Raw genomic sequence first — 26,763 nt, forward strand, 5'->3', positions numbered from 1 at the left:
CGGAGCACTCACTCGGGCTCTGCGCTGGTGAGAAAAATTCCAAATTGAACCAAAAACAAACTATTACAATTGGCTTAACATTGGCAATCAAAATTCGGGACATTGCAAACTGCAGAACCTGGAAAATTAAAAAAAAATAAATAAAAATACAAAAAACAGCCTCAACATTGCATATGTTTGCGATGTGACTACTGCAATTTGCGAATGATCACATTGCGATATTGATGCTTAAATGCGATATTGATGCTTAAAAATTTGTGTAGCCCTAATAGTAATTCTAACAATTTCAAACAAAGAGTAGACTTTATATTAGGCTCTAAGCAGTACAATCATACTAGTTTGGAGAAGCACTTATTGAGTTGTTGTGAAATTAAAGGCCCCTGACAGATGGTGGGGGCCACAAAAGGTGTGGGGTGACAGAAGACTAAAAATCTATCTTTTTGCTTCGACTTACTCGTTAAATGTGTCAACTAGAAGCACGTTAATCAATCTTAAAAGTGGCAAAGCTAATGTTGGACGCCTTCTTAACAGCCTGTCTCTGTAATATTATAGTGAACTAATGTATAAAAAATATATAATCCCAAATGTATGGTGTCCTACTATAACCATAACATACTGTTACCATGACTTAAAAATTAATTTCAGCCATAATTAGTTTCTTTCCTCTTTAGACACGATCTAACTAATTAAAAATGAGGGAACAAGTGAATAAAACATGACATGAATAAATCTATTATCTAAAATGTTTAAAAAAGAAGACAGAAAACAAATTATTTCAGGTCTTCAGAAAGACTTTAGTGAAAAAATTGCTGCTTCGGTGCAAGATTGGATCAATTCGCAAGTAAAAATGAATACATATTTTCAACATGTACTCTATGGAATGTGTACATGTAATATTGAGACTACACAAACGGTGAAATAAATAATTATAATACTTCTGATGTTTGACATTGTGGGAATCCAAATATATTCTTAACCAAAGCCTTATATATTCAATCTTATAACTATAATGTGACTTATTTTTAAATCAAACAAGATATTAGATGTAGATATAAGAATAAGATATAAAACGAATCCAGGGGCTTGATTTTAACCATGGAAAAGTAGATGGGATTAAAATATGAGGCCTTGATTATAAAAAGGGGTTTGGATAACATGTTCTGTAACATAATTCCCAATAAGACGCAATTGCTTGGTAGTATCATATAGTAATAAGTAATTATTTACAGAAGACACCTGCTAAAATTTCAGTGTTACAACAGTTTAAATAGCAAAAGAATCTTGCATATTCAGAACAAAAGAAATCTGATGACATATTAAAGGACTTGATTAACATAAGTTATTTGAAGCATTAACACAGACACTTTACATTTAATATGCTTTGATGTGAATATAAAATCGATGGTTGGGGTTAAGATTTAGCCTAATAAAACCCTGGGAGTAAGAGTATGAAAATTAAATCATTTTTGTAAATGACCCCCATACCTTTGTGCCGCTGTAGAAGTCGTCTGCTGTAGTGCCGTTCATGAAGCTCTCGTTTAGGTGAACACTGGTGTCTATGCCACCCGGAAGCACCAGCTTTCCTGTGGCATCTATAACCTTGGCCCCACCTGGGATCATCAGCTCTTTGCCCACCTGCTGGATGATGCCATTCTCGATGTACACATCCGCTTCTTGTGTGAAGTCATCGTTCACCACTTTACCTCCCTTTATGAGGATGCGCACTGTTGCTGAGCTGGAAGACATGGTTCAACCTAAAAGAGTCAAAAGACAGAGTGATGATGCGTATTATAAATCCTATGATTACGGGTTCATTTTAAGCATTTTCCATTCATTTGTATATAAATTGAAATTATATACAAATATATGATTTAGAGTAAACTGAATCAGCAAACATTTCAGTTTTCATGTAAAAGGCATGTTTTATTTGAAAATAATAATAAAATAACTTAAATTAAATTATTATTTCGTGGTCAAAATTAAAAATTGACCAGCATATCTTGCAAGGAAAACTAAAGTTTTAACAAAACACCAGTAAATGAAATATTTTCTATTAGGGCTGCACGATATTGAAAAAAGTTGATATTGTGATATTTTATAATTCTGCAACATATATTGCGATATGAAAACAATAGTTTGAATTTCTCCATTTGCTCCATTGTCTGGGTAGTCTAACAGTATTCAGGTTCAGAAATTGAATAATCACAATGCAAAAAATGCTTTTCAAAATATCAAAATTCTTAAATCAAGAAGCATAAAAATATTGTTTCAAGAGTTTACACTTAGCTGATGATTGATTATAAGGCTTGTTTGGCATGCTGTCCGGGGAGAGAGCCCTAAGCTCAAAAGATTCTAGAGCCTGGGGCTCCCTCCCGTTTGCAAGGTGAGAGGGGAGTTTGAGCTTAGGTAGATCTCGAGAACTCTCTGTGCAGACACCTTTTTATCTTTTCATCAGTTTTTAGCGAGGTAAGAGGGGTTATTCATGAGTTAGAATTGTTTTGTTATCTTTCTTTAGTTTGGCTTCACTATCATCCACTTGCTCGAGTTTAACTAATTTTTGTTTGATACTTTGTTTGAATTTGTTACTTTATTATATTATTTTTATAAATGTAAATAATTCTCTTTTTTTGTATATATTTGGGAATTATTCTGGTTTTACTTTTGTACATTAAATCACTTTTGTTAGCAGTTCTGTTGCTTACACCCTCACATTGTGAAATTAACACACTTTTTAAATGTTTTTCCTTATAAGAAGGTTTCGTGAAACAGTTAAGACAGATAAGCGTGCGCTTTGTCTACGACAAGAATTCCATTCCTGTACTCCACTGGAAAACCAAAATGTTTCTACACAGAGGAATTAAACGTGTCTGAGGGATCTGCAATCTCAGTACTATGTGAAGCAGCCATCCTGCGTACAGTAGTAACGAGTGTGATACTCACTCAAGTCACATGACATGACATGCACTAAAATACTAACTTTAGAATATAACATTTAAAACAAAACCTCATCATTACTAAAACTATTTAATCAAATGTGATAATAAAGATGTGTTTAAACTGGTTTAATTAGTTAGAGACAAGTGATGTCAACCTCAACAATGGGCAGCAGGAGGCATGAGAGACGCTACGAGAGTTTTGCAATACGTATCGTGGTTGGTGTATCGCGATATTTTGGTTCGGTTTTAATATCGTTACACCCCTAATGTCTATGGTGCCGGATTAGTCAATTAACCTAAGTTGCATGTTTTTAGACGGTGGGAGGAACCAGGGAACTGGGGGAAACCCACGTGAGCACAGGGAGAATGTGTAAACTCTGCACAGAAACGTCGGCTGGCTTGGTAAGGACTAGAACCAGTGACGTTCTTGCTGTGAGGCAACAGTGCTAACCACTGGGCCACTTTGCCACCCATCTAGGAAAGAAGGAGGAGTAGAGGTGGAAGGGGGGATTCTTCAAAATGAAATATGGAACTTAGGGTATTCATAGTGGCTTAGGAATGGTCTGATTGGTGAATCATAAATTGAATAACGCGGGACCAGTCATCATTTCGAAATTAGTTCAAAAACAAACTTCATTTTGTTTTCAGAAATAATAAGTAAACATTAAGTAATTTTTCCTTGAAACAAGCAAAACATTGTCAAAAGGAAAAGTAAAATAATATTGTTTTCAGTTTGAAATTTAGATACAGCGGAGAAAATAAGTAATGCACATGTCATGTTTTTTTTGCCGCGAATAATATTTGAATCGATGTTGATCCTGCTCGGATACCGCTTGTTAAGTATTAAAAATACATAAATATGTGTGCGCATATGAACGCACACAAGGACAAAAACGAAACTTAAAAGGTAAAATAAAAATAATCTAAAATCATTCTAGGTCAATTAAAAACATGGATGTTGACTAATTATCATCGCAGCAGCTATGTACACATGTACCGAAACCTATATCCTATATAACTGATATGTACTTGACTGAACCGTAGCAGAACACAGATCACATAATTTTAATGCCACTTAAATACCTGAGCTGTTGATTGAAATCCAAGTCAATCTAAACCTATACTACAATACTGTAGACATGCAGCCTACTTAAACATGCATTTTTTGCTCCACCTAGCTTGTCCACAAGTAGCCATAGCTTAAGCGGGCTGATGCTTGTTTCTCAGTCGGACTGAACAACAACAGCACTACTGAAGATAGCAATAACCAGAGGTGCAATGCCGATGAGTTCATGTGTGAAGAGAAAATTGAATATCAGCTACTACTGTTTAAGCTTAAAGACAACTTTTAGATCATTACTTTGGAATAAAAAATGCAGACACAGCAAGTTACTGGATGAAAGGCTAAGCATGACATCAGGCTTGTGTGTAAATGTTTTGTCAAAATTATTTTTACTAAAAATATCTGTGTATAATGATCCCATGATAGGTCAAGACATGCAGTGAGACCGGAGAGGTGTCATTTTTTGGCAATACAGTTATCCATTTGCGAAGTAATTTGTAAAACTTGACATAAAAACAGCCAAAACCAAAAATAGAGATTTACATTTTTTGTTTGTTTGCTTGTTTTTCTTTTTCTTTTTTTCAATTCTTTGATGTCATCCAAGTTTTGTGACTTTTTTTTTCCAACATCAATTTACTGGTACCGTTTAGGCACCAGTACGCTTTTAAAAGCATTAGTTTGGATACAATACCCAACCCTACTCATAATTAATGCTTTTGTTCTGTAAGTATACTCCAATGATTAAAAATGACAGTACAGACATTTATAATGTAGATACATTTAACCTAAAATAAATGCTTTTCTTTCAAGCTCTATTCTTAAAAGAACTTTGTGACCAAATGATTCATTGTATCCACAAAAGCACTAAGCAGCAGATGTTTTCAAAATTGATGTTAACAACAACTGACGACAGACTATTGAATTATTAATTTATTATTATATAATGTCTTACATATGAAGCCAAAACCTGCTTGGAACTACCATTGCTGTGCATTTCATGCCAGTCAAAATCAAACATTTTGCAGTATATCAGCCCAGTAGTATTTAACAATAATAAATGTTTAATTAGCAAATTAGCAACACAACAGCAGCAGCATATTGAAATAATTTCTGAAGTACAACGTGATAGTAAAAACTAGAGCAAAGATGTCCAAACTAGGGGCCGTAGGGCAAAGTTGGCCCGTGGTAAGCTTTGATTTGGCCCACCATCTCAGAATGGGGATCATTGGGAAGAATCCCTTTAACAGAGATTGTCATTTTGAATTGAATGTAACTTTTTGGTCTGTTTAATAGATTTATAGCAAACTGAAATTAAGCGTTTCAATTAAATGTTGTAAATGAATCAGATTTTTAATAATGTAAGCACTGTCTCTCCACAAATACAGGACAATGCACTGGGCATGAGACAATAGTGTTTTCAAGGTAAACCGTGGTTTGGAAATATGTAAGATTTTTTATTTACTTTTTTTTTTAGGTAACAGTATCTCCAGCAGAAAAGATATCAAAAGATGCTATTTTTAATAGTAAAGAAATCTGTGTTTCAGAAAGAAATGAAGACAGCTGAAGTCAATGATTCTTTTGAATTTTATTTAGCCTGACATGTTTACTGTTCCAAAATATTTTAAATGTTTCTCAAAATAAAACATACTGTATTGTGTTCAAAGGTGGAAAAGTTGATGTTTTTTTACCCAAACATTTAAAAGAATATATTTTAGAGCAGTAATCACAATACCGTCAAACCATGATATTTTTATCCAAGGTTATCATACAGAATGGGACAGTAAGAATCTTATACCCACCTATGTCTACAATGCACATAATATAGTGAGCAAATCAACTTGGCATTGAACTCCATTGTGTAATAAGTGGGATCGTTTTTTTTTACTGTAATAAAATCATATATATATACAGTTGAAGTCAGAATTATTAGCCCCCCTGAATTATTAGACTCCCTGTTTATTTTTTCCCCATTTTCTGTTTAACGGAGAGCAGATTTGTTTCAACACATTTCTAGACATAATAGTTTTAATAACTCATTTCTTATAACTGATTTATTTTATCTTTTCCATGATGACAGTAAATAATATTTGACTAGATATTTTTCAAGACAATTAAATACAGCTTAAAGAGACATTTAAAGGCTTAACTAGGTTAATTAGGTTAACTAGGCAGGTTAGGGTAATTAGGCAAGTTATTGTATAACGATGGTTTGTTCTGTAGACAGTCAGGAAAAAAATTAGCTTAAAAGGGCTAATAATAATTTTGTCCTTAAAATGGTTTAAAAAATTAAAAAATGGTTTTATTCTAGCCGAAATAAAACAAAAAAGACTTTCTCCAGAAGAAAAAAAATATTATCAAACATACTGTGAAAATGTCCTTGCTCTGTTAAACATCATTTGGGAAATATTTAAAAAAGAAAAAATAATTCTAGGGGGGCTAATAATTCTAACTTCAACTGTATATTATCTTTTAAACGATCATTAATATTAATATCAGGAAAATAAATTAGGAAATTACCCATTGCCAAATTTAATGTAATACAGTTTGATATATTTATTTTCGGCTCGCAGCTCTCAATCAACTTTGGTTTTTAGCCCTTCATAAAAAAAGGTTTCAGTACTCCACCACCCCACTATTTATTGGTTGTTGGAAATTCAACGTTTCCATCGCAACAGTTATTTTACATTTAAATAACATTTCACAGTATTGTGGTTTTCACTATATTTTCTTGTCAAATAAATGTTGATCTTGGTAAATAAACAAACAAACAAACAAACAAACAAATTAATAAATAAATGAATGAATGAATGAATGAATGAATGAATGAATGAATAAATAAATAAATAAATAAATAAATAAATAATTTTTAATGATTCATTCATTCATTCATTTTCTTGTCAGCTTAGTCCCTTTATTAATCTGGGGGTCACCACAGCGGAATGAACCACCAACTTATCCAGCATATGTTTTACGCAACGGATGCCCTTCCAGCTGCAATCCATCTCTGGGAATCATCCATACACACTCATTCACACTCATACTCTATGTACAATTTAAACTACCAAATTCACCTGTACTGCATGTCTTTGGACTGTAGGGGAAAACGGAGCACCAGGATAAAACCCACGCGAACGCAGGGAGAACATGCAAACTCCACACAGAAGCACCAACTGACCCAGCCGAGGCTCGAACCAGCAACCTTCTTGCTGTGAGGCAACATCACTACCTATTGCACCACTCCGTCGCCCCGATTTTTTTAATAATTTTTTTTAAACCAACCCTAAACCTTTTTCCTTATATTTTAAGTCAATAAAGAAAACTAAAAACTTGACTTAATATTTTGACTTGATATTTCCATGTTTTTTAAAACTAATTACCATGAAAACTATGAACGCAGATTAACAATAATATCATGCACCCCATACTTTCAGAATGTATTTCAGAATTTTCCCACATTCGGCTATGGAATCCAACCGTATCCTTACTTGACATCCAAACAGGATCAATCATTCATACTGTATCACAGCTCAAATGTTCCACAACATTAGTTTAAAGTGGTTACAATCCATTCCACCATTCCAGAGCCTCACTTAAGTGGTAAGCTTACACCAACATGTGTGATTATCACCAGCTTGGCATAAGTAGTCACATTATCGACTTCAGCTCTTATCATGATAATCACATGTATATGTTAATTATTCATGACACATTTTGAGAAATGTTGAAGCAACACAGCCACAACACACAGAGCGAGTGTACTGTAAAACAAGTTAAATGAGCAGAAAGGAATTCTGACCCAGATTTTCCAGCGTTGAAAATGCGCAGGGATGTGAAATTGCTAGCAGGAAATATATGTAGGCTAGCAGCTGTTGCTACACATTCCCTGCAGCACTGCACTTCCTTATGATCTAATCCCAAGTGAAAGCGTGCATGCGAGTCTATGCTGCAAAGAGTGAGTCGGGGGCAGGTGGGTGCGGCATATTCACAGTATGGCGCTGCCCAGGGTTCCCCCACCCTCTGATTTGAGCCCCTGATGGTGAATTGTGTGTGTCTGTGCATGCAAGGAGGGGCTACTATGGAGCAGGAGAATATAAGGGTGTGTCCTTAGACATCCTACTATAAAAAGAAACAGTACGGTGCATGAGCTTCATCTGTCCTGTCCTCACAACACAGCCCGAAGAAAAATGATTGGAGCATTTGTTCCTTGCCATGACTCATGAAGGCCTTCCTCTGGAATGACCCACTTTTGAACCATGCCATATTCCACGAGATCCAGATGGCACTCATCTGGGTAGTGTAACTTAATGTAGATGGAAACTTGTAATCTTTCTTGTTGAAGCTACTCCCATTCAATCAAATGGTCCAGATAGGGCAATCTGAATCATTGCATAAGAGACAAAAAATGTGCAATAAATTATATATATATATATATATATATATATATATATATATATATATATATATATATATATATGGGGTTTTGATAAATATTACATATGGCATTGATAATAATTAAAAAAAAAACATATGAATTACTTTTGTTTTTAATACATTGCATATTTTTTTTTCATTCCTGCCATTGCAATATGAAAATCACTAGAAATTACGTTATTGATGTATGTCTCAGAGGATCATGCAACCATGTGAATGTAAACATGCGGTATTGTGAACGTGCACTTGCACATCTATGCAATGCACTGCATCAGTAATATCTTCAGCTATGTAGAACGCATTCATTAAAAGGCTGAAGATGAAGAAGATGATGAAGATGGTGGTGATGATGTAGACTCATCCTATTTGGACCATATCGAGGGTGTCACACAAAGGGGCGACCAAGCCCTTGCGCTACACAACACACTCAACATGTCTCAAGACACCACGAAATGGCAACAATCGTTAATTTAGCAGGTTGTTCAATAACAATACAACGACTTCATAAGGGAAATATCAGATGTCGAGTGCGCGCTCGCGTTTAATCGTGTTTATTGCCTGATGGGTCGCGCTGTTTATGGACATACGACGTCCACTAGATTATTAAACATCATTTAATCGATGTTGAAACAATATACAGCTTCCATTATGAAAGATATAAGGTAAAACACGAGTCACTTGACTGAGAGATTCTTTCCATACTACAAAATTTACGTTTCACGATCCCGAGACGAGCAATGTGTGCCTGCGCTAGTCAGTGAGGAGTTTCTTACAACAGCTGACAAATGAATGTTAAAAAAGCGAGGCATAGTGCACTTACTTCCTTTGTGATATCCTTTAAAAGAGGTTTTCCTTCACTTTGAGCGCTCTTGAACAATAAAAGCCTGTTAGACCGGCAGGCAGATGCTTCGGTTGGTCCAGCCCGGTAAACCTCACGCTTGCAGCAGCATCCAGACTGTGAGAGCCGGGCGTTGACCAATCACTGATGAGATACACGGCGATGGCCTCAGCAGCAGCCAATGGCGTTGCAGTATGCGCGTGTCTTGTCGTCAGCGGTACGTACCATTTATGCAGTTTCACAGGGGATTGAACTGGATCATTAAGTCGATGTGGCAACTGTGAAGAATATATGTTCTTTCTTTATAGCTTGCCTACTTTTATTTAATGAAAATTAATGCATTTTATAAAATTTAAATGAAAAATAAATAAATAAAATTTATAAAAAAAACTTATTGATCATTTTATATTAACTATATTATAATTATTATATTAGACAAGAAGACAATAAATAGATTAAAAGTGACAATAAAGACATGTATTCTGTTGCAAGACATAATTCTAAATACTTTGCACCCTTGGTAAGCAGAAACGACTTGGAAAATGAACAAATGTTAATGTATCCTTTTCTTTTTTTTCCCCCGCTGGTGGTGTATTTCTGAGCAAAATCCCACTCGTAACCGCGTGATATGGATTTATATTAAAACAGCTTTGAGTTGACCACTGGCACGAGCTACAGCTATTTACAGAAGTGCTGATATGGAGCCTTAATTCACAGCTTGATTTTCTTGATCTCAATTGTCAATCTGGCAACCACTGTGAGCATGAAATAGGAGGAGGAGCCAGATAACACCTTATCCAATAATTAGAATTTGGATTGTAATACCTGCTTCGACCTCTTCAATATATACAGCATCTGTAAATACTGCATAGACTCACTTCAGAGTCAGCAGTAGATTCCAAAAGTACTGTCTGAGCCACTTAGTTAAGGCTGCTGTCATCGGTGATCATCAGCGCTGAGCTTTCACTGATGCCCCTACATTTCTAAAAGTGACAAGATCATTTTTTAATAGGCAATATTATCACGAATAAACAGCTTATTAGTATACTAAACAACTACGTTCTCACCAAAATAACTCATCATCAGAAATGTCTAGTTGGAAATCTCTAGTCTACGAGGAATGGTATGGTTCTCTTGGCAATACTGATGAGATTGCATGGTAGAAAGACTTCTCATCGAATTAGATCTGACAGCAAGTATGAATTGTTATGTGAGTTTATACGTATATATGTATCACAATCAGGGGCATGTATACTAAATACCTGTAAATGAAACAAACAACTATACATTTCTCACAAAAAAACAATACATTTATTCAAGTGTTCTCCAGCACAAGTACATAAGGAGCCATTTTTTCTTCGTTCTGGGTACATAAAAGGGGGAGAGGTGGCGGATGATTGCTACATTTGCTGTATGAGCAGATTGCAAAAGAATAGAAGGCCTGAAAAATGGTTTGTATGATACAACAAAGGTCACAAATATCAATAGTGTCACTGAGATATACAGAAAACCTGTTAGGAGAGAAAACAAGAGGCTGTTACAGCCAAATATATTCATATATATATATATAAACTCAAACAAAGCAAATTAAACTGAACATAAAAAGAAGAGAGGAAATTAAATTGTAAAAAACTATGAAACAAAAGAGAATGGAGGGCTGAATACATGGCATGGAATGTAGGACTTTGAAGCAATTCTGCCTGGATATTAAGCAAGTACATGTTAACAGCAAAATTTATTACAAGTTTTTTATTTCATTTTTTCCCATTATGAGTACATGATTTCCCACAGATAAGCACCAACTACAGCAATGTCTATTCTAAAACAATATAAGAATCTTTCATCATTTGTCATTATTTTTTTCAAGTACAAATTTAAAATGCCTTTGTTAATATCTTTATACGAGAGAGTAAATAATAGTGCTTCTCCAATACTACAAGAAACAAACGAAAGAGAAAAAAAATTATCATTATCAAGACAAGTTTATTTCTTTTCCAAATAATATACTTTTTCTCAATTAGATAAAATGTTTAGCACCTTAGGAAAACACCTACAATCCCTCTCTTTAAAAGAATCAAAAAAGCAAATTGAAACACGCTTTTGTATGTAGGGCTGTGCAGTAAAGATGGGACTGTTAAAATCACTTAGAGAACTCATCCTTTCCCAGCAGGCACAAGATGTCAACATGATGTCAGATTGACGTTGTACCCAAATGAGATGACGTATTTTGTTTGGAAATGAAAATAGGGTTGAAGTCAGAACCCAATGTCAGACCGACGTCAATGTCCAACGTCCAACCTAAAAGCAACAAAATATCAACATCTAATGACGTTACAGCTTGACGTGTGGACGTTACCACAATGACGACTATCAGACGTTGGATTTTGGTTGCCATACCTGACAAATAAATGTGAGTGTCTAACGTCAATATGAATTAAGATGTTGGCTCGACATTGGATTTTGGTCACCTTCCAACACAACCTAATATCAACCAATTATCAACATCAATTGACGTCAAAATAACATTGTCCTTAGACGCTGGTTAGACGTTGGATTTTGGTCACTTTACAACGCAACCTAAAATCAACCAAATATCAACATCATTTGACATCCTTATTGAACATCAAAACAACGTTGTCTTTAGATGCTAGCTAGACATTAGATCTTGGTCACTATCCAACACAACCTAAAATCAACCAAATATCAATGTTATTTGACGTCATTATTGGACGTCAAAATATTGTTGTCCTTAGATGCTGGCTGGACAATAGATTTTGGTCACTTTCCAACACAACCTAAAATCAACCAAATATCAACGTCATTTGACATCGTTATTGAACATCAAAACAACGTTGTCCTTAGATGCTGGCTGGACATTAGATTTTGGTCACTTTCCAACACAACCTAAAATCAACCAAATATCAACATCGTTTGACGTCGTTATTGGACGTCAAAATATTGTTTTCCCTAGACGCTGGCTAGATATAAGGTTTTGGTCACTTTCCAAAACAACCCTAAATCAACCAAATATCAACGTCATTTCACGTCATTGTTGGACGTCAAAATAACGTTGTCCTTAAATGCTGGCAACCTAAATCTAACCTAATGTTAACGTCTGATGACGTTGTGTGTCTGCTGGCTTTAGTTTTATCCCACATATAAATACGAATTACAAAACACATCCGCTGCTTTATAGCTCGTCAATTAGCCTGTTGCCATTTTGTCAATTACCCCCCTCTTTTTGTTTTGATTCAATGATATATATTAGCAAAGAATTATATTTGTACATCTCATAGGTCATTAAAAAAAAAGCAACAGACAATTTCTATGTACAAAATGTACAAAAAGAAACAAATCTGGGCATGAATATAAAATTTGGAAAACATGACAAATGTTAAGGTATGTAAGCAGTGCAATGCCTTAAATAAACAAAAGAGGATTTCATTATAGAGCCTGTTTCTAATCATCAAATTCACAAATTTAGCCTATATAAGCTTGCGTGATAACTAAATTATTGACATGGTCAACATCCACCATTGGCAAACATAGTAATGTTTTCAGATCTACGCTGCTATAGGGACCAGACGCAGTAAGCGATGTCCCACTGACACCCCATACGACTACTTTTCCTACAGGGATATTGAACAAACACACTCACTTTGGGATTATATAGCGGTGAGCAGACACTATTTCGCGACGTGACTTATGATAAAGCGACTCCGTAGCACATGGAAACATGAGAGGGGAGCTATTCGAAATTCGGCCCCTTCACCACCAGCACGACAGATGGATTTTTTTCCTATCCTAGCTCATTCGTTCACATCTATTGGCACAGCCCTACTGTACACAACAAAGTATTACCTTATATAATGGTTTCACATCAATATAACATAATCAAAAACAAGAAAAAAAAGAGAACGATTCACGATAATCAAGGAAAAAAGGATTTCAACAACAACAACAAAAAAAAACTGAAATAAAGAAGTATACATATACAAAAGTGCTCGATATTGTTGGTAACGCAGCACAAAAAATTGCTTTAAAAAGGTAGAAGAACATTGTGAAGCCGCACCTTTGAAATTTTGCACCTGACTGAGAATAGCTTACGGACGGCTCAGGCGAACGCCAATTCACTTGGCCGATAGTAGACCATCGGCGTTCGTTCAGTACCCGTCGCGTATGCTAAAAGTTGTACAGTAATGATTCGAGCCTGGGCGACACTAGAAAAAAAGTAGCACCCCACAGCCTTTGATTTCAAGGTATGGATGACAAAAAACATCACCGCCCATGTGGCTGGTTTGCAGGCATACTGAAGGAAGCAGACCTCAAGGATTGAAAGGCTGAGGTGTCGTTGTTTTTTTTTTCTTTTTGAAAAGAGCACCAGAGAATATTGTACAAAAAGACTGTAAAAGATATATAAAATGAGATGTGGCAGACCTGGCTTGACCTGTAATAGTTTTTTTTTTTTTGTCATTTATTTGTTTCTTTTTCTCTTTTTCTCAAGGTTTCAGTCATTTGTTTAACCTGACAACAATACAAAACTTGACCTTCGTGATCAGTTTTTTTTTTTTTCGAGTAGTAGCACCACATGAGTTGCAATGTTTTTCACCACCTTGAAGCACCATGTTGTCACCTATTACAGTAGTACCTTTTTTTTTTACCTTCAGTTGAATATAGAAACTGTAAACAAAGAGGTATTTGTGAACTGGTGTTTTGGATTGGTTAAGACAGAGCTCTCCTGACACTGAAGAGGAAAAATAAAATTTCCTGCTCTCTCCGAGGCTCAAATGCTTGGAGGAGAGGAAATACGTGCACCGTTGTAGAATGAGATGGATCTTGCGACCCTACAGTCGATAAAACAAAAAATGTTTGGGAGAAATGCTCTTAAATTCCTCGCTTCTGCTTTGAAGTGTTACATCATCTTTCAGTGCCTTTAAAAGGAGGCCATGTCTCAAGTATAGCTTTCACACATAAACCAAATACCGGATAACACTGCTAAAAAGTCAAAGAATAATTATTTTAAAAATTAAATAGAATTAAAAAAAAAAAAAAAAAAGTCAATTATTCCAAAACAGAATGATGAAAATAGAAACCCAACATGAAATACCGTTTTAGATGTTGCAAATAACAGATAAGAGCTTGGTTTTGATGCTCTTGGTGTTAAATCATATTTCGATTTTTTCTCATCTGTGCTGAGTTTAAGTTCCGACGCAGGCGAAGTACTCTTTGAGTGGTGCAAACAAGTGACGGATGACCGGGACGCTCCACGACCTTCCCAGCAGCCTCTGCCTGGCCAGACGACTCATGTTCGACACGTCTGTGTAATGGACAGGAAAGCCGAACACCCTGAGGAATAAGAGAGACAGGTTTCAATTTAGTTCAAATGTTCAGCGCAGATTATTGGTTCCGGTTTGGTTTGATGCAACATCTGAAACAATGATGTGCCGATTTTTTTTATTTCATAAGGTTTCGTTTCATAGCATTCATTCATTCATTTTCTTGAAGGCTTAGTCCCTTTATTAATCCGGGGTCGCCACAGCAGAATGAACCGCCAACTTATCTAGACTTATCACAGTGGATGCCCTTCCAGCTGCAACCCATCTCTAGGAAACATTCACACACACACACATTCACACGCACACTCATACAATACGGACAATTTAGCCAACCCAATTCACCTGTACCGCATGTCTTTGGACTGTGGGGGAAACCGGAGCACGCGGAGGAAACCCACACGAACGCAGGGAGAACATGCAAACTCCACACAGAAACAGCAACTGAGCCGAGGCTCGAACCAGCGACCTTCTTGCTGTGAGGCGACAGCACTACCTACTGCGCCACTGCTTTGCGCCCTTTCATAGCATTGGTAATGTAAGTTATTAGAAAATATATTCAGTTTAATTAATTAATTCATTCATTTTCTTGCCGGCTTAGTCCCTTTATTAATACGGGGTCGCCACAGCAGAATGAACCACCAACTTATCCAGCAAGTTTTTACACAGCGGCTGCCCTTCCAGCCACAACCCATCTCTGGGAAACATCCACAAACACATTCACACACACACTCATACACTAAGGACAATTTAGCCTACCCAATTCACCTGTACCGCATGTCTTTGGACTGTGGGGGAAACCAGAGCACCCAGAGGAAACCTACGCAAACGCAGGGAGAACATGCAAACTCCACACAGAAACGCCAACTGAGCGGAGGTTCGAACCAGCGACCTTCTTGCTGTGAGGCAACAGCACTACCTACTGCGCCACTGCCTTGCCCTTATTCAGTTTAATAAAGTTAAGAAATCATTCAGTTGTTCAAGTGTGAAACAAGATGAAAGAGCGTTCAAACGCAAGCGCCATGAGGAGCAGCAGGCAAGCCTTAAAACTTTATTGAAAATACAATTGTAAAATAAATGTTCAAATTTAAAAATATGACCCAGAACAATGGATTGAACTGACTGGTAAAAAAAAGCGTGTTCGAAAGATTAAGCCCGGGGCTCTCTCCAGTTTCATCGGGAGAGAGGGGTGTCTGAGCTCAGGTAGGTCTAGAGAGCTCCCCGAATTCATTCATTCATTCCTTTGCCTTCCTCTGTTTATCAGGGATGCCACAGTGGAATACCCTTGGATGCCCTTCCATCCATAACCCCATACTAAGAAACACCCATACACTCTCGCACTAATATACTACGACTACTATTTAATTTGCAATTTAGTATAATTCACCTATGCTGCATGTCTTTGGTCTGTGGGAGAATCCGGAGCACTCGGAGGAAACCCACACGAACATGCAAACTCCACACAGAAACAGCAGGGACTCGAACCAGCGACCTTCTTGCTGTGAGGCAACAGTGCTAACCACTGAGCCACTGTGCTGCCTTACCCTGAATTATGCTAGGAAAAAGGGTGAGGAGTCAGGGTGGATGGGGGATTCTTCAAGACGAAGATGAAATCTGGTTATTTATGTGTGTTTTTGATTCATCTGATCTGGTAAATCATGAGATAGCTAATGTGGGACTAGCCGGGGTCAATCATAAACAAATGATCCCCTCGAAATTGGTTTATAAATAAACTTTACTCAAACTATCCAGAAGGGGGAGTGTGGTGGCGCAGTGGGTAGCGATGTTGCCTCACAGCAAGAGGGTTGCTGGTTTGAGCCTCGGCTGGGTCAGCTGGCATTTCTGTGTGGAGTTTGCATGTTCTCCCCGAGTTTGTTTGGGTTTGGAATTGTCAATTTTTAATTGTCCATGCTGTATGTGTGTGAATGAGTGCGTATGAATGTTTTACAGTGATGGGTTGCAGCTGGAAGGGCATCCACTGCGTAAAACATGTGCTGGATAAGTTGGCGGTTCATTCCACTGTGGCGACCCCAGATTATTAAAGGGACTAAGCCGAAAAGAAAATGAATGAATGAGAGAGCAGCATCCACTAGTATGGGTATCTGCAGGCCAATAAGAGGTTAAGGGTGAAGTTAAAAGGCCTTCTTTTCAGTGTTTTGGACCCAGGAAATTAAGGAAAAACTAGTAAAAATTTGGCGAGAGCACCCGTGTCTGTTTGACTTGTCATCTGAGCAATATCATAACCTGGTCGAAAAAGAAAAAGTTAAAGAGAAAATGCTAATTCCCTTCAAAACCCAGGTGAGCAAAATAAGTCAATTTTCTATCCCACTAAAGGCTTTTCTCGTTATGTAGTTATAGCTTATACTATGTGACCTCACATTGTTTCCGTGTCAGTTCTCATGTGTGTTTTGTTGTCACACATAGTTTGTGGACTGAGACAAAGTTGTCTGCGATTCTTCCTGTAGTAAAGTCATGCAGTGTGAAACCCCCTTGTCGCAGATTCTTGCATTGTAAACAAAGCAGCAACGAAACTCTACCACAGATAGTCATGCAGCGTGAAAACATCTGTGACGTGACTACTTTAAAAATTATGCAGTCCAAACTCTGCATTCATTTACTCACTTTCACTTTAAATTGTATGATTTAAATTTCATTCATCTGTTGAACATAAAAGCAGATCTTTTAAAAAAAAAACTAAATTCTGTAACCATTGACTTCCATAGTATTTGCTTTTCCTACGATAGAGGTCAATGGTTATAGTTTTTCGGCTTTCATCAGATTATCTTCTTATTTTCTGTTTGGCAGAAGACAGACACTCAAACTAGCGCTGAACAAGTAAAAAAAGAGTAAATAGTGAGTAGATTTTCATTCTTTAGTGAACTATTGTGTTTATAGTGAATAATAAAGCATCATGAATTCATTTTGTCGTACCTCTCCATCTCAGTGCACCACAGGATGTCCTCCTTATCATTCATGAAAACAGGAAAATGCTGGTCTTTCCCCTGCTTTATGGAATTCGACCGAGTAGTGATGGTCCGCACTTTACCAAACTACAAAAGATGTGAAAAGAAGCTGCTGTTTTGTGCGGCCACATAAAGTCTTTCATTGAAATCAACTAATATAAGACGTACCTTAGCTGTCCTGCCATGCTCCAAACAGTCTTGAAGATCCAGTTTATCAGTGCACATGGCAGACATTGGTCTGAAAGAGGAAGAAAACACACAACTGGAATACCAAAGTGAGAACAAATAACGAAATTAATTCTGAGTGTGATTTAGAGTGACAAACCTGTTCATGCCAGGCAGGTTCCCCCAAAAATAGCGTGCTCTGTGGGCTGCAGACACTTCCTTGGCATCAATCATCACTGGGTTGCACTGTATAAAATAATGGATGCATCAGCTTTTGTGTTTTTTTTTTTTTCTTGAATGACACATTATATTTTCACAATATTAAAAATCACAGGTTTACTTAAAAAAAAAAAGAATTTAATTGCAAAAGGATCATAAAGTACAACTTTACATTAAGGTCTCACTAGTTAATTAGTATATAGTTAATGCATTAAAATAGTAACGACGAGGGGGGGGGGGGGAGAGAGACTGAGACAACTGGAGGTAAGATCCGCAATGCAGGTTTATTCAGCGTCAGGCAAGCAATGATCAAACAGGTGCAAACGGGTATATTCAGGCAGTCCAGAATCGCAGTCGTACAAACAGGCAATGGGTCTACAAGACAGGGAGAAACGCGTTGTAATGTCACTGGTATAGCTAACAAGACTCGGCAAACAGGATGGGTGAATGAGTGGTTTATGTAGGGTGAGTAATCAGTCTCTGACAAGGCTCAGCTGGTGAGAATGAAATCAGTCTTGATAAGTGAGCATGTGTGAGTGTGACCGGGGAGCATGTATGAATATGTAGTCCAGAGGAATGCGGAAGTGTAGTCCTTAGTGTTCGTGTGAGAACCAGCGATCTCCGGAGAGCGATTGCTGGTTATGTGACACAGGCGTTGAAGATGCATTATTACATTAATGGCATTTGTTTTCATTTAAAACAAATACAACAGCACTTTTTTAAGTTATAACATGAGCCTCCATTAAATGAAACAGTTACAAGGTTTAGATTTCATTAAGCCATTAAGTATGAACTAGGAAATCAACACTATCTAAAAATAATAAATTCTTTACAACTACTTTTTGGTTTTAAACTCAAGCTCATGCTTTATTGTAAGAAAATTTCTTGCTATTAATAAACCCTAATTATAACTTTTGCCTCAATAAACTACATTTGATTTATTGTTAGTTATGAAGCTAATAGTTTTGAGACGTAGAATAAGATCATGCAGAATATGTATTTTATAGGTACTAATTAACAGTCGATGTCTTAATAACATTGTTTTTTAAGTAAATTGTAAAGTGTTTAATAGCAATAGCAGTATAAAGAATTCAATCTCAGGCTTATGAAAATATTGATATTTAAAAATAACCTACTAAGTCTTCATGCCTTTGGTGCTATGATGAACTCACCCTTGAATACAACAGTCTAAATATTCTTAAAATGCATGCTAAAATGTACACAATTGTATTTAAATAATAAATCAATTATTAATTATTGTATTTCAAGGAGTCCAAGATAACAATATTATTGATGATTACGATATATTATACTATTGAATATCATCATGTCTAATATATACTTAAAACTAAAAGTAATTGGTGAAAGTTCTAATGAGCAGGTAATTGTGGTTGAAACAACAATTTCAATCAGCAAAGAAACTCCAAGCAGCAACAGAAGATTACTTTAATGTCAAGATGGATGAAAAAGGAAGGTGTGAGCTGGTTGATTTAGTATAATTAGATCTGAATAATTCTTCTTGTCAAACAGAATATGTCTACACATGTTGAACTTTGCTTATGTTTGAGACTTTGTGCTGTACAGAAAAATAGCATCAGGAATGCAAATGTTTTATTCTTATTTTACAATTAATTCGATAACAATAAACATTTTCATAAAACTTTCAAAGAATTAAATTTTGCAGATGTCTGCAATCGATATTCCAAAATTGTGATTCTGCACACAGTTACATAAATGTTTTTTTATTTAGATATTTTTTTATTAACATTTTTAGGTTAGTTTGAAATTCAGTGTGTTTAACTGGCCTATTTTCCCTTGGATTTGTGTGTGTGTGTGTGTGTGTGTGTGTGTGTGTGTGTATGTATGTATGTGTATATATATATATATATATATATATATATATATATATATATATATATATATATATATATATATATATATATATATATATGTATATGTATGTATATATATAAAATAAACTTTTACATAAAAAACACACAAGACTATTTTTTTCCTGCACATCACTTCATTACACCACTAGGTGGCAGCAAAATCTATTGGTTTATAGTATATCAATGCCGGACTGACTGTAGGAGATCATCATGTGAGGTCATTAAGTACAATTTCATCTCAACCAGAACAAAAATAATGATATCAATCGCTGTAAACCTCTAAAAAGCGAGAGATGTCCCTTTTGTCGCTGACGCCCATGGCCACCACATTCTCAAAGAGCCAGAAGAACGGCCTGGTATCTCCTTCTTTAGGTCGGGCCTCGTGTAACAGTCGATAAAACTCGAAGAAGAGCCGACCGGTGCCCTCTGAAAAAGACAAAAAAACAAGACATTATAGAAACTCAATATGACAAATGTCAAATAAATACATATATATGAGCTGTGTTATAAAATATAAGTAAGATATACACTAGTGTTTAAATGTTTAGGATTGCTAACATTTTGTTGCCATCTATCTTGCATTTATTACTGTTATTACTATTTTTTTATTAATTCTTTAGGGGAAACCATTGGCACAGCGATAATAAAATCTTGTTTTTAAATATCTATGTGATTTCATTGGATTATTCTGTTAATATTGTCTGTAACATGCAATTTCTTTATTTTAAGCATAGTTAATCATGGTTCTTGACTCATCAGCTGATTAATGTATTGAGTAAAATATGAATTTAAATAACTCAACTCTAGTTATGACTACAATAGCAAATGCTTAGAATCCTGCAAAACAATAAAAAAAATACTTTTTTATGGATATAAGGGCTAAGAGTTTAAAAAAATATTTATACAACATACAAAAAAGCAGCTCTATTATGTAAAACAGCATTAAAGCCATTACTTCAACGCAGGTTATTGTATATACAGTACAGCAGGTTAATATAATTTTTCAGTAGTAGAAGTAGCCAAAAAAAGTAGCTGTTACAATCTTGCACCAAGGGGTCAACTGTTTTAACACTCTAACTTTAATTTTAAATGTTCTAATTAGTAAAAATATTTTAACTATATTATTAATTAGTCCGCCTATTTTTGTCTCATGTATAAAAATATAGCTATTTCAAGCAATCTGATCTGAGCTATGAAAAAAAAATAATAATAAAATTGATCAAAGCCCCTGAATATTTTATATGGTAGAAATACATTCATTCATGGATCCATTCTTTTCGGCCTAGTCCCTTATTCATCAATGGTCACCACAATGGAATGAACCGCCAACTATTCTGGCATTTGTTTTATGCAGTGGATGCCCTTTCAGCCACAACCCAGTACAGGAAACACCCATACACTCTCTTCACCTATAGTGCATGTATTTGAATTGTGGGGGAAACCAAAGCACCCCCACACAGAAATGCCAAATGGTCACCACTCTGACCACCCAGCCACCCTGACTCTAGCAGAAATACATAATACAGAGAAAAATATTGTACATAAAGGCAGCACGGCAGCACGGCAGCGCAGTGGGTAGAACAATCACTTCACAGGTTTGAGCCTCGGCTGGGTCAGTTGGCATTTCTGTGTGGAGTTTGCATGTTCTCCTTGTATTCACATGGGTTTCCTTCTGGTGCTCCGGTTTACCCTACAAGTCCAAAGACATGTGGTACAGGTGAATTAGTTAAGGTAAATTGTCCGTAGTGTATGAGTGTGAATGAGGGTGTATGGATGTTTCCCAGTGATGGGTTGCAGCTGGAAGGGCATCTGCTGCGTAAAACATATGCTAGATAAGTTGGCAGTTCATTCCTCTGTGGCGACCCCAGATTAAGTGGAAAAGAAAATAAATGAATGAAGTTCATAAACACAGCATCTTTTATAAATTCAATTAAAAGGATTATTTAAACAACATGCTGATCTCAAACATTAGAAAGGCAATTTGAGTGTCCACTGATACTGCCTTAGTAAATTGACTAAGCCTAGAACACAGCTATATAAACTCCTACCGTAGAGACCTTTTCTTGCTGGATTCACTATGGACAGATCGTTGCATGGACTTCCACCGATGACCAGATCAAAAGGACCCCATTCCTGGATCTGCAGATGAAAAAGATCACAAAAAATCAACATAAAGACTGTCTTCAGTCTGAAGATGTGTGAACAGGTGTAAACATTAAGCCAAATATCAAATTCCCTGACATTCACTGACTAATGCTGAATTTCCATGACAGCTAATAAATGGAAAAACAGGTCACTGTTGTGATTGTACATTGATAATATTAGAATAACAATAACAAAGCATTACAACTGTTTTAGCTTTGAAAGTAGCCTAGCCATGAAGATAAGTGTTAAACAAAGTGAAAAAAAATGGTACAGAAAAATTACTTTCCGATAAATGGAAACTTTTAAGTGTAAGGCGACAAACAAAAACCCCTGATATTCCATGACTTGGTCAAAAAAATAAATAAAAATTCCTTGATGATAACCACTACTGAAAAAAACCCTTTAAAACTCCATGATAAATTCCATGTTGCCTGTGTAAACATTGCCAAGTTTGAAGACATAATACAAACAAGAAAAATTTTTTTAGAAAAAGATCATTTCAACCCAAAATGACAATCATTTTTGTGGAAATCTATTGACAATACAAAACTGTTATAAACATATAACCCAAGCAAATTTCTTAAAAGGAGAGTTAATCCAAAAATGAAAATTTACTCAGAGTTTACTCAACCTCAAGTGGTTTAAATATATATGATTTTTTTTCTGTTAAACTTTCTACAGCTGAAAACCAGATACTATGGAAGTTATTTATTTACAAGTTTTCAGCATTTTTCTAAATATCTTCAACAGTTCAACAGTATATATATATTTTTATAAAGTTTTGAATCAAGTAAAGAAGTAAACTGACGACAGAAATTAATTTTTTGAGTGAACCATGCCTGCAGTCCATAAATTTTGTGTGTTGTTGCCATCTCTGTTTCAAAAGTGCAATTGCAGATATTTGCAGTTACTGAAGTATTGTATATTCTTTACATGGGTTGAGTGGATAAATCTAATATTTTGCTATGTAATGTAATGTGTATTTATATATTTACTTTGTATGGCCATACACCCAAAGCGCTTCACAATCATGAAGGGGAGGTCTCTCCACACCGCCACTAGTGTGATTGGATAATTTGACCGCAGCCACAGGACACTGGCAACAGTGTGCTCACCACAAACCAACTATAGGTGGAGTGGAGAGACAGTGTTAAAGCCAATTCGGTTGATGGGGATGATTGGGAGGCCATGATGGGTAAAGGCCAATTGAGGGACTTTGGCCAGGACACCAGGGTAACACCCCTACTCTTTACGAGAAGTGCCATGCGATTTTTAATGACCACAGAGAGTCAGGACCTCGGTTTAACATCTCATCCGAAAGACGGCGACCACTGACAGTATAGTGTCCCCTTTACTTTTACTGGGGCATTAGGACTCACCCAGACCACAGGTTGAGCGCCCCCAGCTGGCCTCTCTAATACTACTTCTAACAGAAACCTAGTTTTCCCATGAGGTCTCCCATCCAGGTACTGACCAGGCTTAGCCTTGCTTAGTTTCAGTGAGTACCCAGTGTTGGGCTGGGGGGGTGATATGGCTGTCTGTATGTTAAGCTGTAAATCAAAGCACCAGCGTGAATACTGTACGTTGAGATGTTAAGTCTTGACAGTTTGACACAAATAAAGATAATCACCAGAGAATATCAACTGAACAATTACAATAACTTGAACTATGTACCACTGTATACAATTATATTTGTGCCAATCAAAACAAACAGCCTTATATAAACAAATATAACATTTCCATAAAACATCAACAATATTCAAATACAAAAAAGAAATAATAATCTGAAAATGAAAGAAATTTACTTGTGAATTTTGTCGATGAATGTAACGTTCCCCCAATTTGCTTTGTTTATTATTAACGATTTTTCAAAAGTAAATTTTTGCAAGTCATCAATCATGAATGAAATTCAACAGGTTTCTTTACACTGCAAATTTTCAAACATTATTTTGGCAGAAAACTCTCATGGGGACGGGCTTAACAGCGGTCTAGCCTCATTGGTTAGTAAGATTTTGATGGACAGCTCTCTGTCCTGAATGCAGAGGTGGTTACGTAAGATTTGATTGCCACAAATATAATTCACTACATGATTAAAGCTGCTAGCTTTTATCACAGAAAACTGCAGATTAATTTTGTTATACTTTGTCCTGAAATTGCTAGCCTTACCGACATCTGTGTTGCATGACTCTATTGAGTTTAGTGTGTAACAGTACAGGTTCCAATATCTGTATGGTCTAATCTCTAACTGCCATAACATTTAAATTTCAGAACAGGAGATTGTTCTTTAAATCCAAAATGAAAAGGAAAGTTCCTTAGAACTCGTTCTCTTTCAATCCAACGTTTATTCCAGCTCTCCGTGTGTGAGAGAAAAAAAAAAGTTTGAAAGAAGTTATGAACTGCAGCTAAAAAAAGACAAAATGAAAACGGCCCTTAAGATCCAAGATGGCTGCCACATCTGCAGAAAAAGAAGTTGGTACGCTCCAACAAAGATGACACTCACGTTTTTTCGGGTGAGTTGTCTCACGTCACCCACATACATAATGCGCCCCTGGTGCCGGACGATGCCTACAGTGATGGAGTCCTCGCACACTTCTGAGGCCACATAACGCTCCACCTGGATGCCCAGCTCCCTTAGAACCAGCAGCCCTTTAATACCAGGAAAACAAAGGTTTAATATATATTTATTTTAACTCTGTGAGAGTCATTAGCTGTATGACAAATGCAAGTCATGACTAAATATGGACGCAGTGGCATTTTTTTGTGTTTTTATCATGCTGTCAAGTAATACATTTTTTAAAATGTAATTAACTACAGAAAAATAAATACAACCTGAGTCTACAGTTGTGATCAAATCAAAATAAAACATCAGTCATCTTAAAATCACATTAATGATGGATTTAAAAATGGATTTAATTGAGCATTTAGCGACCAGTTAAACCGCTCTTTGGCTGCTAAATATGCTCGTGCCACAAAATAATCAGGCTTTAAGTACAGTACAAACACGACCCATAAACAGGGTCAAACCTGCGACTGCAGTTAATCCCAGTAGTAAAAAATCACACATGCTATCGATGGGAGTGAACAGTTCAGCTAAGTGCACTTTAAAAGCTAGGATGAGTGTAATGTGATCAGCACTATTTTTTCTGCTGAGAGGATGAAAGGAAGGGCGGACGCTCTTCGCTAACCTGTTGCGATCCCATCAAAAAGTGACAGGACGCGAATGGGTTTTCTGTTCTCTGCCAAAACCGGAGGGTAGAGCCTTGGTGGTTCCTGAAAGAGAAGAAAAAAAGATGGAAGAGAGACAGACAAGAAGACAAGAGAGAGAGGCCATTAAATCACACGGCTCTGTTATTAAAAAGAGCACCTGTCTGTACATACTGTCCATTTCCAACAAAGAAGCCTTTACATTAAACCAGTCCAGTAACAAGGGTTTATTGTCGAGCGGCTGTACAATAAACGCAGTATCTCCAGGCTGTTTCATTAGCCATTTTCCCTGTGATTAAGTGTGCCTTCTTATCTAAGGGCTTTGTTAAACATCTTAGCATTCAGTAGCGCTAACAATGGGAAATGCTTTGCTAACCTGTACTTTTGTTGCATCGAAAGAGTGGAGTATGTAAGCTAAAACTCTATGATGTGGAGATGTGTAGTCAAAAGCACAATGCGCAGCGACTGTAACACTTTCTGGCTGCTCTTCAAGCGCAAATGGATGTCAGCCAAGGCGCTCTTTCACATGGTCTGGATAGCAAATGGAGTCGTATAATTGCATAATAAATCTCTCAAATCATCAGCGTTTGTACTGTAAACCACGCCGGTCTTGATTACAATTGCAACAGCTGCTCAAACAACGATTTATAGGAGGAGTGTGATATTTATAGTAACAATATTGCATATAAATAAGAAAGAAAATGTGTAATGTTAATTTGAGGTTTCCAGACTTTTTCATAAACAACTTTTCTCTTGCTCTATTGTAACGACCTAGGCGCAAAGTCTAAAGTGTATGGAATAAAAGCGTTTTTTTTTTGGGGCTCAAACAGCCCAAACTTTTTTAATTTAATGAATTTTTATTTTTGGAGCTTGGGTTGCTGCCTTTGATGAATATTTATTTGCACCTTTTGCGTTATTTTAGCTGAGCACCCAATTAAGAGGGATGTGCGTGCTTTTGCACAATTTTACAAAAGCATTAAGGGCATGTCCGAATCCACAATATGCTTTGCGCCCTGATGCATGGTGTAACAGGGTAGTGCTTATTCTCTTAAGTAGTTATGGGTGTGTTTTGAGTATAATGTGCATTAAATCAATCAGAGTCTCATCTCACATTCCCTTTAAGAGTCAGTTGCGTTGTGCCATGGCGCATTTGCTATTTACATGACAGACTTTGTAAGTGGAAAAATTGAAAGCTTCACTAGCAAGATAAGTGATAAACAGACCATCTGCAGTGTGAGGATAAAGAATGAGCCTCCTCCACTCTGCCTCATTACTTTATTTTTACTTTAATCCTTTACTTTACTCCTCTACTTTCATGGGGTAAGGAAATGGTGTTGTACTAGGAAACGATGTAAGCAATGTGTAAGTGTTTGAACCTGCACAGGTGCATAACTAACGCCTCTGCGCTGGACTTTAGACCAGCTTTCAGTTGGTCAATAGTGTGGTCTATTTCAGTTTTTTAAAATAGCATCACACCAACAATGCGCCTTAACACGCTTCCTTTTTAGACCAGCACACCCATAAGTCCACAAAGTGACGCAAATCGATTTGCTATTTAAACAACATGCCACAAA

The 26,763-nt window shown here is 36.4% G+C and overlaps 2 protein-coding genes across 27 annotated transcripts in view; both read right to left on the reverse strand.

Moving 5' to 3' along the window:
* Nucleotides 1-26,763, reverse strand: part of dpysl5a (dihydropyrimidinase like 5a) — a 122,463-nt gene that overhangs the window by 24,474 nt on the left and 71,226 nt on the right. The window contains 2 exon segments of one of the 2 annotated variants that reach the window (NM_001018149.1): nt 1,486-1,754; nt 9,251-9,402. The exons of the other annotated variant lie outside the window; for it this stretch is intronic. Coding sequence (NP_001018159.1) covers nt 1,486-1,746 — 261 coding nt within the window. The 5' untranslated portion in view covers nt 1,747-1,754; nt 9,251-9,402. 2 annotated transcript variants of the gene reach the window in all.
* The window catches only part of dnmt3ab (DNA (cytosine-5-)-methyltransferase 3 alpha b), a 116,100-nt gene continuing 99,893 nt past the window's right edge, over nt 10,557-26,763 (reverse strand). For 8 of the 25 annotated variants that reach the window (XR_015512577.1, XM_087289049.1, XM_087289045.1 and 5 more), the window contains 8 exons: nt 25,171-25,255; nt 24,486-24,631; nt 21,898-21,979; nt 20,118-20,266; nt 17,890-17,975; nt 17,733-17,802; nt 17,533-17,651; nt 10,557-14,614 (listed from right to left, as the gene is read on the reverse strand). Coding sequence is in view for 14 of the 25 variants with exons in the window: in XM_087289049.1 (XP_087145175.1) it covers nt 14,467-14,614; nt 17,533-17,651; nt 17,733-17,802; nt 17,890-17,975; nt 20,118-20,266; nt 21,898-21,979; nt 24,486-24,631; nt 25,171-25,255 (885 nt within the window). In the remaining 11 variants the exon portion in view is untranslated. 25 annotated transcript variants of the gene reach the window in all.

The sequence above is a fragment of the Danio rerio genome, chromosome 17 (assembly GCF_052040795.2).
Source record: "Danio rerio strain M-AB ecotype USA chromosome 17, GRCz13ab, whole genome shotgun sequence".
In the NCBI taxonomy this organism is placed as follows: Eukaryota; Metazoa; Chordata; class Actinopteri; order Cypriniformes; family Danionidae; genus Danio; species Danio rerio.